General features: G+C 48.1%; 1 protein-coding gene across 1 annotated transcript; it reads left to right on the plus strand.

Moving 5' to 3' along the window:
* The first annotated feature begins 1,459 nt into the window (after nt 1–1,459).
* LOC142888371 (carbohydrate sulfotransferase 11-like) lies at nt 1,460–12,553 on the plus strand. The gene is made up of 4 exons (XM_076026616.1): nt 1,460–2,409; nt 10,167–10,246; nt 10,512–10,673; nt 11,482–12,553. The coding sequence occupies exons 1-4, from the start codon at nt 2,316–2,318 to the stop codon at nt 12,163–12,165; spliced, it is 1,020 nt and encodes a 339-aa protein (XP_075882731.1). The 5' UTR covers nt 1,460–2,315; the 3' UTR covers nt 12,166–12,553.
* Nucleotides 12,554–13,072: the final 519 nt, after the last annotated feature.

The raw sequence follows: 13,072 nt of genomic DNA on the forward strand, positions 1-13,072 counted from the left end.
ATTTTGCTTTTTTCATCTAGTTACCTGTTTTTTTTCCCCCTTTTTCTTTTTCTACAACCTTTCCTGATTCCAAAGCATTTTATTTTGTAAGCTACTAAAAATAATTGCTGACTTGGCCGATCCAGGCACTAGTGAACACAGCATATATGCGGTTCACAGAGTTTTACGGCTCTGCTTTTCTTCTGAGGCCAAAAGTAAATCTTGCTAAGCTGAATTTTGAGTGAAAGCACCTGCAGTAGCTTTTTATTAGCACTTAGTTTGTTTAGTCTTCAAATTTTGAATAATTGTTTCCCTTTTGTTTGTTTGTTTTAAACAGGAAATATAAATATACGCTTTTTGCACCATGCTCAATTTTACCCATACAACCACTTCTTACACTAGAGGCTAAGCTAATCAACAGCTATTCTACCCTAGATTCAGACTTAAGGTGCAAACATTTGGTTTCTTGTTGCCAGACTATTTAATACGTCATTCCATTTGAAACGGAGTTTCAGACGTGATATTTTGCCTCCAAATTTTAAGAGGCAATATATTTTTTCTTCAATCAGGCTGAAAAAGCTGCTAACATGAATAAAGTTTACTATCTGATGGTAAGATCAGCAGCAACACACTCATTTTCTCCTTGGCCAACATTTTATGAGCTGATGTTGGTGCCTCAGGCCAAAAAAGACTAACTATGCCTTTCTTTTCCCCATTTAAGGCCAAATGGAAGTATGGGCCAGCTGACTCACCCCACCCTCCGCTGTAACGACTGACAAATAACAGCCTGGCTTTAGGTAAAAGAAGCGACCTTTAGCCGCAGTGCTAGTCAGTCAGCTGGTGATGACGGTCCTCCACCTCCGTGGGCAGCGGGGACCTCGTCAGCGGTTAGTGGTGGGTGGATGGAGACCCGCCGTGGGTGGTCCGCAAAAACCAAGCGGCAGTGAGAGTTGTGCGCTACAAGCTAACACGGGCCCGAAACAACCGCATAATTTGCCAACGCATCCTCAGCTAAAAACCTCCCTGGCCTGACGTCTGTGTCAAGTGTTGCCAAGAGTCCCAGGAGGCTTTGCATGTAATAGGTGTGTTGGGGGAGGCTAATTACAGTGTTCGGCACATGGCAGCACGAACAGTCAGGCTGTGCGCCTGCTGACGAGGCGCTTCCCGTGGCACGTGTCTCTGCAACAAAACTTTCCCCCCCCCCTGCCGTTTAAACATTGCATCAGCATGTTGGGGAATTATTTACACACATTGATAGTTTATTTATAGTTATTTTGTTATTTGATAATGTAACGACTAATCCTGACAGTCAACGGTTGTCATCACTTTTGGTGATAGTTTAATATCAGATGAAATATAGGGATTTTTTTTTAATGATCTCGAAATTAATGACATTAATGGAGGTATATGTTTGAGTTAAAACTACTTTATTTACTTCTGATAAATTATGTTTATCAGAAGTATTCTATAAATATTAATATAGTCATCATCAATTTACAGTTACTTAATAAAACCAACATATATAGTTATATAATATATATTATAACACATGTTGTGCATTGACACATATTCATATGAAACCATAAGCTTTCTAGCAGACCGCGGAGACGTCGCCTAACTCAACAGTTTTTAAATCGGTTTCAAATTAAACGGTTATATCACAACGTCGTAAGAAGTCTGTTCACTCATTCAGAAGGCTACTTTGCTAGTCCAGCTGTGATATTTCCGACATTACGCGAAGGCAGCACACTGAATTTGAGGAGAGCGCGAGGGGTTCTTAGGGGGATTGGTGACGTCACGTCACGGCGTCCCCTCCATTTTTGGCAGAGACGAAGCAGAAGTTTGTATCACTACGACAAACTCCGGACAGTGTCGGTGCCGTTCGCGCGCAGCTCGTTCAGTTAACCGTAATCTAAAAATAATAATAATTAAAAAAAACAAAAACAAAAACAAAAACTTGGACCTCGAGGTGAGTTAAGTCAAGCTATTTTATTATATATATATTTTTTTTAATTTGTCGACAATTTTTGCGTCGACTTCATTCACAGACCGGAGCGGGCGGCGCTGCGTTCACGCGCCGATGCCGTCCGCTCACAAACAGCTAATTACAGCTTCGAACGAAGAGCGCTCGCGGATGGAGCGCTCGCGCCTCGAGAACTCCTAGTTTCACGGCGCGTGTGTTAAAAAACAGGCTCGTGCAGCGCTCGGGGTAGACGAGAGGCACATCCTCCCCGGTCGGCTCCTGCTTCTCGTATGAACCGGGCGGCGGAGCGAGCGAAGGGGAGACGGCGGCTCCGGCAGCAGCAGCACCAACAGCAGCAGAGCGGGGCTTCAGGATGAAGATACCCAGAGGAGGACGCCTGTTCCTGGCGATGTGCCTCGGCTCGCTCTTCGTGCTCGTGCTCTACTTCCAGAGCATCACCAAGCCCGGTGAGTAGTCTCGCCGTCCTCCATTAGCTCACGTCTGCGCTTCAGCTCCACTTCCTGGTGGTTAACTGATAATAGTGTAGGGGAACTTCGACTCTTTGAAGGTCCCACGTCCCATGTAGCAGTGTTTATTGTTTCACCTCAGAGTCTAGTGGAGTAGCCTTGGACAAATAATTATTTCCAAGACTTTATAGAGCTTCAGAAAAAGATCAATATTGTTGTGCACCCTTTGCTTACAGCCTTTGGCTTAAACTGATGGTTTGATGGATCGTCCACTCGGTTCAAGAGACAGAACAAGTTGTCCTCAGGAGGGGAGAGCCAACACCTGGCTCGGGGGTGTGGTTACTAACCTGGGAGATGTATCGCTTCCCTTTGTGACATCGCAAAGCGCATATTTATTTTTGGGCAGCACCTCCAATGGAAGTGGAGATGGACTTTTTTTGCTGAGTTTCCAGGGAACTTCTTCCTCGTGCTGTGCTAGAAAACACCGACGAGGGGAAATTCTTCAAGACGTGCCACTTTTAAAACATCCCGGATTGTGAAATTTTTTTCTGTATGATAAAGCCATTTCCTTTCATTACACACACATTAGTGTGCTGTAACATCCCCTTTGCGGTGTGCTTCCATATGTGCAGGCGCACAATATTCCAAATGAGGCCTAATCCTTCTCAGATGTTGCAGTAAGTCACCACACGGACGCAAGTAGCAGGTCGATGGGGCATATTTCTAAACAAGTAATAACCACCTCCCCTCACTCCCCCAAAACCCTGTTCACCCCCTCACCCCCTTAAAGTCCTGCTCTGCATCTCTGTGGAGAGCAGAGGGATCGCACGGCAAACGGACAGACGGACGGACGGACAGAGCAGAACGTGAAACAAAGAATGAATGCGCTCCCTGTGAGAGGTGCCGTGTTTTGATAGTCGCCCCATGCCCCACCCCCACCCTCTCTTCCAGACCCCCTGCATTCCTCCGCTTCCAGCCTTCCTCTCCTCTTCTTCTTCTTCAACCTCCCTCCTGCCTTTGTTTCTCCGCGCTCTCCCCCACCTCCAAGACTCCCAATGCACTCCGAGACGGACAGATCTGCCTCCGAGGGACGGAGGGCGGCGCAGGAGGGGGAGGAGGAGGAGGAGGAAGGTCGAGATGGCTTAACCAAACATACCAGAGCCGAGTGGCACCGAGGGCAGAGAGAAAGTCAGGAGCAAGAGAGAGGCACAGTGTGTGCAGGTCGCACTGATAGTCGCCGAGGCGGTTTTGCTGAAATGGAAAAGCAACAAGTTGGACCGTGCACGACGTGAAGAAGAAAGAGGCCGATTGGCCGCTGGGCACCACGGGAGGAAAAGTCAACTGAGCAAACATAGCTGCCTTTTTTTTTTTTTTTTTTTTTTTTCACTGCAGGACTGGATGTAAATGCTGCCTTGAGTGTGGGTCCGTGTTGACACAGATTGGCGATGGCCCAGACACCGAAGGGGGAAAAAAACCCGAGAAAAAACACATTTTTTGACCGAGACCCCCAACAGCGAAGGAGGAGGAGGAGGAGGAGGAGGTGGAGGGCCTCAACTGTCGCTGGCGTTGCTGCGGATGTCACGCAGTGTCACTGCGACACAACGGCCATCGCACGGCAGCGGTGGTGTCGCATGTCTTTTTTTTTTTGTTCGCTTTTGAGCTCACTCTGCACAGTGGGCATAAGGAAGTAGTCCCCAACCAAGTCAGAGTCACAGTCACTGCTCCCACCAGCTAGTTTAAATCCTCAGTGGTCAGAGTTGGTTCCAATGCTTTGATTGCACAGACGCAGTCTTATTACGGTGGCGCACACAGTTCACAGTCTTCTGGCGTTGAAGCAGCAGTTTGGTGGAACAGTGAGCTTTATATGGCTGCTGCTGCTGCTTCTGCAGTCAGCAAGAGGGAAGCTGCTGGAGGCGAGAAGTCTCACTGGCTGCGAATCCATTACCCCTAGAACCTAAATATCGCATTAAAAAAAAATGGTAATGGAAAACACCTACATTTTGAAAAACCTCTCAATTATTGCTAATAGGACGTAGCGATATAGAGGTATGTCGCAAAAGTGTCATGGAAACACGTTTTTCGCATTTACGCGTCACCGGACGTGACGTAGGGGGGGTCACGTGACCAGTTCACTTCAAGTAAAAATGGCGGAGGAGGAGACGGATTGTTTTTTGTTTTTTTTTACAAGTCATCAAAGAGAAAAATACAACAACCATTCTTGACAGCAAATAAACGTAAATAATCAAACACAAACGTAATTTTCGTAAATTTCGCGATTTTACCAGAATCACACCATTCAGTCAGTGGAAACACCTGCAAATCGCAATTGTGCTCTGCCGGAATCTTTGTAACGTCGCTTTTATTTTGCGAAAAACGGTCATGGAAACGCAGCTAGTGTCCCAGAAGAACATCCAGGCACGAGGCATGAGATAAAAATACTGAAAAATCATGAGCATGATAGACATCCAAGAAGACCTCCAGAACTGCTCCACCCGTGCGTGTCTGCGTCCCTCCCACCTCGCCAATAAATTTCCTGCCATCCTCAAAGCGGCCGCTCGTTAAAACACACGACACACACACACACACACACACACGACACACACACACACTACACACACACACTAACGCACACGCGCGTCGACAAGCTTGGAAGACATGCGGAACACGTGTAGTCGAAAGTTAAAAGCGACGCGGCACTGATGCACTCAGTCCCAGTCTCCAGCTGCCAGGGTTGAATACACCCACACACACACACACACACACACACACACACACACACACACACACACACACACACACACACACACACACATACCGCTCCAGACCTGTTCAGGCCCGTCCCGCCGACCACATGAAAAGCATGTTGAAGCCACATGGGAGAGGGTTCAGTTCTATAAGGGAACGGAGACTCTGCACGTCCAGTCAGAGGCCGCTGCAAAAGCAACACAAAAAAAAAAAAAAAAAAAGTCAGTATCATCATTTGCATCGCTTTCAACTCCCGCCTGGGTTTCTGTGGCTATTTAAAACGCAGCGTAAGAAAAAGGATTAAAGAAAAGTGATGTGTGTATTTTGGCCGGTTGCAGTGAGACTGCGGTGGCGTCACATCGCTTTAATAACCTCTTAGTGCGCATTTTGTAACGGCAATATCTTGTTAGAACATCCGGGGAAAAAGCCTCCTCTGATTTGCACGCCAGCTCAAACTGGTTTGTGTTTTTGTGGGTTTTGTTTGGGGTTTTTTTTCGGAGACTGACCATATTTCTGACCATTCCAAACATTTTCTCCCCTCTTGCTTTGCTTTTTTTTTTCATCCCGTCCTCTGACTACTTATCTCCACTGAAGCAGAGCAGGACCCTTGTTTTGCAGCGGCTCAGACGGGTGACCCGGCCGCTGGAACAAACCTGCACTAACGGCCCGCAGGTGCAGGTCAAAGGCCTTTTTTTCCCCCCCTCTTTTTTTTCATTGCACTTATCTGAGGGAGCCACATCAGCCACTTAGCTTAGTGTTGGACGGCGCACAGGAAGCCAGCAGCGTAATATTGTGCTGCTGTCATTGTCTGGCTTCCTGTGCCAACACCCCGGCTCTGGCACGCAGGAAAGGAACGATGCGCCGTCTGCATTCTGATTACTGTTATGATCGGATTTTTTTTTTTTTTTTTTTTTTTTTTATATTTAGTGGGGGGTAAAGAGAGAGATGCACTTTGAGAAAATTACGTCCCTCAGAGCGAATCGGCCTCCCGTCTGAAGCCAGGCGGCGGCGAGGACGCCACCGGCGAGCCTGTCGTGCGTGTGTGGAAGCCTCAGACTTTGTATCGATCCAGCGGGATGAGCTGCAGGTTGCTGCACTTCCAGTCGGGCGTCCAGTCAGCTTCCAGAGTGCTGGAGTTGAGCGTCAAGTGTTTGGTTGGCCTGCGTTAGGCATGCTGGCCAAAATAAGGAGGTCTGCAGGTTCGCATCCATGAACCAACCAGGTCACATGACCTTTGTACGGTTTGGTTTTTTTTTTCAACCATTCACAGAGAAAATTATGTGACATTAGTAAGAAAATACAAATTTGGTTTGTCTCCATTCATTCAAAGGCCCTCCAGTGTTTCGCTGTCGCACTGATTTAGTTTTCTTTCAGTCCCCCCCCCCCCCCCCCACCGTCCACAGTTTGGATTTTGAACGACATTGCGAATCCACCCTAACTTTTTAATCTTGATTTAATTTCCTTTTAATATGTCATAACGTGATTTATTTATTTATTTTTTTTAATTCCGAGTCGTCTTTGAATGCTCCGCTGCCGCATAGCCAGACGATGTCGTGTTGCGATCGCAATCAGTGCGCTGGCCACTGCGCCGCTCTAATTGAACCGTGGGTTTCTAAAGACACCGAGTCAGCCTCCAGCGTCTGGCGGCTAGCTAGCTAGCGAGGTCCCTGATGTTGTTTTTTTTTCCTTTTGTCAGGCGGGTTCGTTGATTCAGGATTTGCGGTCGCTGGGACTAAGCCCGCTCCTGTCCCAGAGAGACATACTGACATAAATGTGTTTGGATGTCGTGTACATTGAATACATTTCAATCCCAGTCACTCCAGTTTAGCAGCTTCCATCGAACTGCGGAAACATTTTGGGTTGAGAGTGGAACTCCCTGTGACGCTCGCCAGTTCCCGTCAGCCTCTGGACGAGCATCGCCACCTGAAAACTAAAATAGACGGCAGCCGGTTTCATCTTCCGCCCAGACTCAGCAGCGGCGCGTCTGGGTGTCACTGCGTGGCTGGTTTTGAAAAGAGTGACAGAGAGAGGGTCTGCGTGCGCTGGGCGAGGTGGGAAGGATTTCAAAGACTCCTCCCATTTTCACGTCATCTCTGGAAAACAGCACATTTAGCCCTGTGTTTACAGCGTCATCGACACGAGGAGTTATCAGTGCCTCTTGTGATACCACACGGGGCTCATTGCCACAAACTTGAATGACTCTCAGTTTTACTTCCCTCTGAGTGACAGAGGAAGCAGGTTTGTGTCTCTGACTGAAGGTCTGGAGCAGATGGTACCTCAGCCTCGGGGTTCTGATGTGCTGAAGTGGAAGTTGGACTGGAGGGAGATTTTTATTTATGTATTTATTAATTTATTTCAAAGAGACTTCCTGTCTGGAGGTCAACCACTCGGCCTCCTTCTGCAGCAGGTCTGACAGCACTTCCTGTTCGTCCTGCTGACTCGACACGTCCCTCCCAGCATTCACTCTCTGTTAGTGACATAAATATATATATATATATATATGTATATATATATTTATTTTTCATTTTTTATTTTTTTTTTTGCCTGAGTCACTTGTCACTTTTGGTTTTGGGCTTTTTTTTATCTTTCTGTCAGCATGTGGAAATCCCCCCTCCCACTGAGGCCTTCATGAAGACAGGATTTATTCTCCATTAAGTGCACTTATGTGAAATTTGACCTCTTTGGGTAAATATTCGTGCATTTGTCAGCGTCGCAGGGTGGAACTTCTCCCCCCAACGATCGTAAATTAAAGGAAGTTTATTCAAACTTTTATCTTACTAAAGTTCCTAACGTTCTACTTAACATTCCTCCGCAACGGCTGCAACGACTTCCTGTCGTCTGATCGTTGATGATGTGGCTCAGACTGCTGTGACGACGAGCTCGCTGGTCCAGGCCGGTGGGACGAACGACTTTCTTCTTCTTCTCTGCACTTTCTTTCTTTCTTCGACTGTTCTTCTCTCTCTCTCTCTCCCCCCCCCTCAACCGTCTGCGGTGTTTGGCCACTTCCTGCCTCTGAGGGGAAGTTGAGTTTTTTCTGGTTTGTGCGATAAAGCGATAATGACACGGCGGGGGTGTGAGTGGTCATGTTTGATGAGTCTGTCAGATCAAACTATGGCGCAACGTGCACTTTTCCACTGTACACAAATGAGCTGATCTCTGGGGAATCCAAGTGTCAATGCTCAGAAGTGACTCAACCGTTTGGCGCTTGGGCAGTTGCATTAATGTGCCCTGGCAAGACCCCCCCGCTCTATTTTATCTGTCTTATTCCAGTTAAGAAATTTCACTTTTTAAAAAAAAAACATACATACAATTCATTACCGCACTATTATCTCAGCAGCTCAGGACTTGAGGGCGTGACTTCATGTTCAAGTCACTGATTAGTGGAGTCAAAACAGCTAAACCTCTCCGTGCAGAGAGGAGACGACGTGACCAGGGCTGAAGCTCGGAGCGGAGCTGACGAGGCTGACGAGGAGCAGGTGGGGTCAATCGCTGAGCCACGGCAGGTGTGGGTCCTCCAGGTTCTGTTTGGTCACTGTTTCTGTTGCCTCGGAGAAATAAACTCGCAGTGATGCGAAGCCAGAGAGAGGGTGACTCGCACCTCCTCGACAGCTTCAAAACAACTTTTGAACGGTAAAAGTCTAAATTCTAGACTTCCACTGTCAGGATGACAACTGCACTCGGCAGACGGTCTCCGCATTTGACTCGAACTTCTTCCAGATATCAGCCCAAATCAAATTGTTTCCTCTCCATCCTGACAGTACGTGATCATATAAACACGACACTGTATAAACAGTGGGGCGTGTGACCCGGTGCCGGACTTCCTGAGGAACCTCAGATCTGAACAGTGATGCTGCTGTGGACTGAGGGCCTTTAACCTGATGCTGCCTGGGAGTGTCTGGCTGCTCCTCTGGTTATTATTCTCACGTTATCGCGCCGCCACGTGTTATCGTCACGAAGCCCAGACAGACAGGAAGTCGAGGCGGCGTCTCGCTGAGCTCCTTCCTGCTGCGTAAACATCTGAGCACCTAGTCACTGACGGTCAGTGAAGGCAGCGTGTGAACGGCGCTTCCAATTTATTAGGTTCAACTCAAAACCAGGGAAGATTCCAGGGCTTAAATCTTTGTCTGTGAGTGTTTGTGTGATGTGGCAGATTCTCCCACAGGAAGTTGAGGACTTTGAAGGCTGTCAAGTCTTTTATGATTCTCATTCTGAAACCACCGACACCCACACACTCATTTGCATTAACTTGACGGGATCCAGGAAGGCAAGGAAGAAAAAATCCAACAAACCAACAACCCCTGCCTCTGGATGTCTGGACTCTGTACATCTTGACTTTTATAACTCGACGGTTATATTCCTTCCACGCGGTGGTTTACAGCAGGATTCCATACGTCCACTCCTCTTTTCCTTCTCCGCCACATTCCGTCCAGTCACCCTGCAAAACAGGCCGTTTCTCTGCGGCTCGCGGGCCCCCAAAACAGAGGCGACCACCAACCGGTCTGAGCTGGTGTGAGAGGCAGAAGCATCATCTCCATCCAGTGGTCTGTGCTGCAAGTCAGTGGCTGGTAATGGAAATGGGTCAAATGCAGTAATACGGTATGAAAGTCGCAGTCACGGTCTGTGCAACCAGAGACTGAGGCTGGCCATGAGGCTTGAACTGCTGTCAGGGTGACGGCAGCGTTTGGAAGGAACACGCTGTACTTATGGAATCTTTAGTCGAGGGGAGAGACGATGACGTCACCGAGGGAAAGACTGGAGCAGGACGGAAAGTTGGCTCGAACCTTCAACCCCAGTTTGCTGAGTGAACATTTTTTTTTTTTTTTTTTTAACTGGGGAATTGATACCACAGCATGGTAGAGCACGTCACACTGTTTAAAAAGAAGTTTCCTTTTTGACCTATATTTATCCTTTTTAAAAAGAGCAGATGGTGGCCCACCGACTGGGTTTGTGTGCTGTGAGTTACGTCCGCTAAATATGTCACTCAAGTTCTTCTGCTGCGTTCTCATCGGCAGAAACAGTTGTGAAGGCGGCGTACAGCGGGCCGAGGAAGAGCAGGAGGAGTCCACTGCAGGCTCTTTACAACGGAGACCAGGTGAGAACACACACGTGCATGCACACAGAGCAGAGCAGAGCAACACAAAACACAAACCAGCTGCAGCTAATTCTGTGATGACCAAACTACTAGAGTTCAAGACTTCTTAATTCCTGCCCTCAAATGCTACCGTAGCTAGCTGGCTAGTGGACCAGCACAGCTTGAGTCATTACAATCACGCTGGTCACCCACAACAATGGTTTCTCTGTTTTTCTTTTTCCCCCACTTTGGGCCCTCCCTTCTCTGTGGCTCCTCCCACTGGCAGCCGGAGCTGTCAGCCGCCCAGAGGTCCCTCCACGGCCGCCGGGAGCTGCTGGAGCAGGCGTGTCTGAGCCACAGCAGCAAGCGACAGGTGCTGTCGCCCGACGACCTCAAGCACCTGATCGTAGACGACAAGCACAGCCTCATCTACTGCTACGTGCCCAAGGTGGGTGGAGAGGGGGCGGGGCTCCCCGGGGAACTGAAAGAGAGTTGAAATTCTGGGGCTTCCCAGAAGGACCAATGACCAAATTATTCTCAGTCAGTCTTTCTTATATTGTACCTCACCTTGTCTCAATAGCCACGTTTGCATTACCGTTTTTTCGCAAAGTAAAAACAATATTTCGAAAATTTCGACAAAGTAGGTGTTTAGGTGTTTCCATTGAATGGTGCGAAGCGCATAACCCGTAATTCTCGTAAAATCTTGTCCTTTTCTTTACATTTCTTTGCTGTCAAGAATGGTTGCTTTATTTTTCTCTTTGATTACTTCTAGAAAATATTCCATCTCCTCCGTCCAAACATAATGCGCCATTTTCACTTGAAGTGAACTGGTCACGTGACCCCACACGTCACATCCGTTGACGTGTAAATGCGAAAAAAGTGTTTCCATTACACTTTTGCGATATACCTCTATATTGATACGTCCGAACCACCTCATGAGATCGTCAAAACCTTTGAGCAATATTTGAGAGGTTTTGCGAAATTTCGGTGTTTCCAATACCAGCTTTTTTATTGCGATATTTAGGTTTTGCATCACCAATTTCAATTCTTGGGGTAAGGGAAATTACTAAGGACTATTAACTTACTTTTTTTACTAGCCTTCTCTCCAAAGAGATCCTAAATCATACTCGAATCTTTGACCAAAAACTCCTCGTGTTTCTTCAGCACTGATCAGTCAGGACATCAAGTCAATCTGAACTCTGTGTTTTACGCGATTTTGAAAGCAAGCTCTTCTTTCATTGGATCCCCCCCCCCAGGTGGCTTGCACCAACTGGAAGCGCGTCCTCATGGTCCTGGGCGGCGACGGCCGCTACTCCGACCCGCTGGCCATCCCGGCCAACCAGGCCCACGTGGCGGGGAACCTGCGGGCGCTCTCTGAGTTCTCGGTTCCCGAGATCAACCGCCGCCTGCGCAGCTACCTCAAGTTCGTCTTTGTGCGCGAGCCCTTCGAGCGCCTGGTGTCGGCCTACCGCAACAAGTTCACCCTCAGCTACAACACGGCCTTCCACAAGCGCTACGGCACCAAGATCGTGCGCCGCCACCGGCCCAACCCGGCGCCGGAGGCCCTGGAGCGGGGCGACGACGTCTCCTTCGGGGAGTTCGTGCGCTACCTGGTGGACCCTCGCACGAAGCAGGAGGAGCCGCTCAACGAGCACTGGGAGCGGGTCCACTCGCTCTGCCATCCCTGCCTCATCCACTACGACGTGGTGGGCAAGTACGAGTCGCTGCAGGCCGACGCCCAGGCCGTGCTGCGGCTGGCCGGCGTGGAGGACGCCGTCCGCTTCCCGGCGTCGGGCAAGAACACCCGGACTGACGGCAGTATGGCGGCGCGCTTCTTCAAGCACATCAGCCCGTACTACCAGAGGAAGCTGTTCAGCATGTACCGTATGGACTTCCTGCTCTTCAACTACTCCACACCGGAGTACCTCAGGACTCGGTGAGGGCAGGGGCCGGGAAAGGAAGGGACAGCGGCCGCTGCGCTTAGGGCTGGGTACCAGTACAAAGTTTTGGAGATGAGGCCAAATTTCGAGACCTTTGATACCTTGGTCCAAATACCTCGGTTTAGATACCTTGGTTTCCATACCTTGGTTTTGATAGCTAGGTTTCCATACCTTGGTTTTGATGACTTGGTCTCAGTATCCTTGTCTCGATACCTTGTCTTTGATACCGGTTCCAGAACAATTATTATTTTTTTTTTTTACATGGTATCTCACACGGCACAGAGTTTTACCGATGATTTAAATCAGGATTTCCTCCAAATCCAGTTTGTTTGTTTCATCATTTTTTTCAGTACATCCTTTGCTTTTGATCCACCTTAATGAAGTGGAGCCACTTTAGAATCTTTGGCATGATGCTAATTTTCACTCTAATGTCAACAAAAGTGTACGAGTGTCTTTAGTTCACGTCTCTGTAATGTGAAAGCCAATCCCACTATAGATCTGTCAAATGGTTATTGGCTCGCAGATGCTAAGATTTACATTCTTGGATGCATTGCAATTTGGCACAGTAAAATGTTATTATTATTATTAATTTATTCTGTTTTATCTTTGATAGAATTGGAGCATTTCAGCATTTCAGCATACACATGTATCCAAGTTTGGTACCCAGTCCTAGCCTTGCGTGATTGGCGCTCTCAACACTTTGCACTTTTTTTTGGACTTCCTGGCCCTGGGGTGACAGTCGCTAGCGGTGGCCCGTCGCCATAACGACAGAAACTTGAAGTTCCGCTTCCACGGAGACGGAAAATGAAACCGAGGTTGGTTTGACCGAGTTTTATTTTCAGTGTAGAAGCAGAAGTTTAGCGGAACAGAAGCAGAGACTGAAATCTGTCCGGACTGAAACTCAGTA

Source organism: Nelusetta ayraudi, unplaced genomic scaffold (assembly GCF_046127955.1).
Source record: "Nelusetta ayraudi isolate G7.1 ecotype Tasmania unplaced genomic scaffold, CSIRO-AGI_Nayr_v1 ptg000019l, whole genome shotgun sequence".
NCBI lineage: Eukaryota > Metazoa > Chordata > Actinopteri > Tetraodontiformes > Monacanthidae > Nelusetta > Nelusetta ayraudi.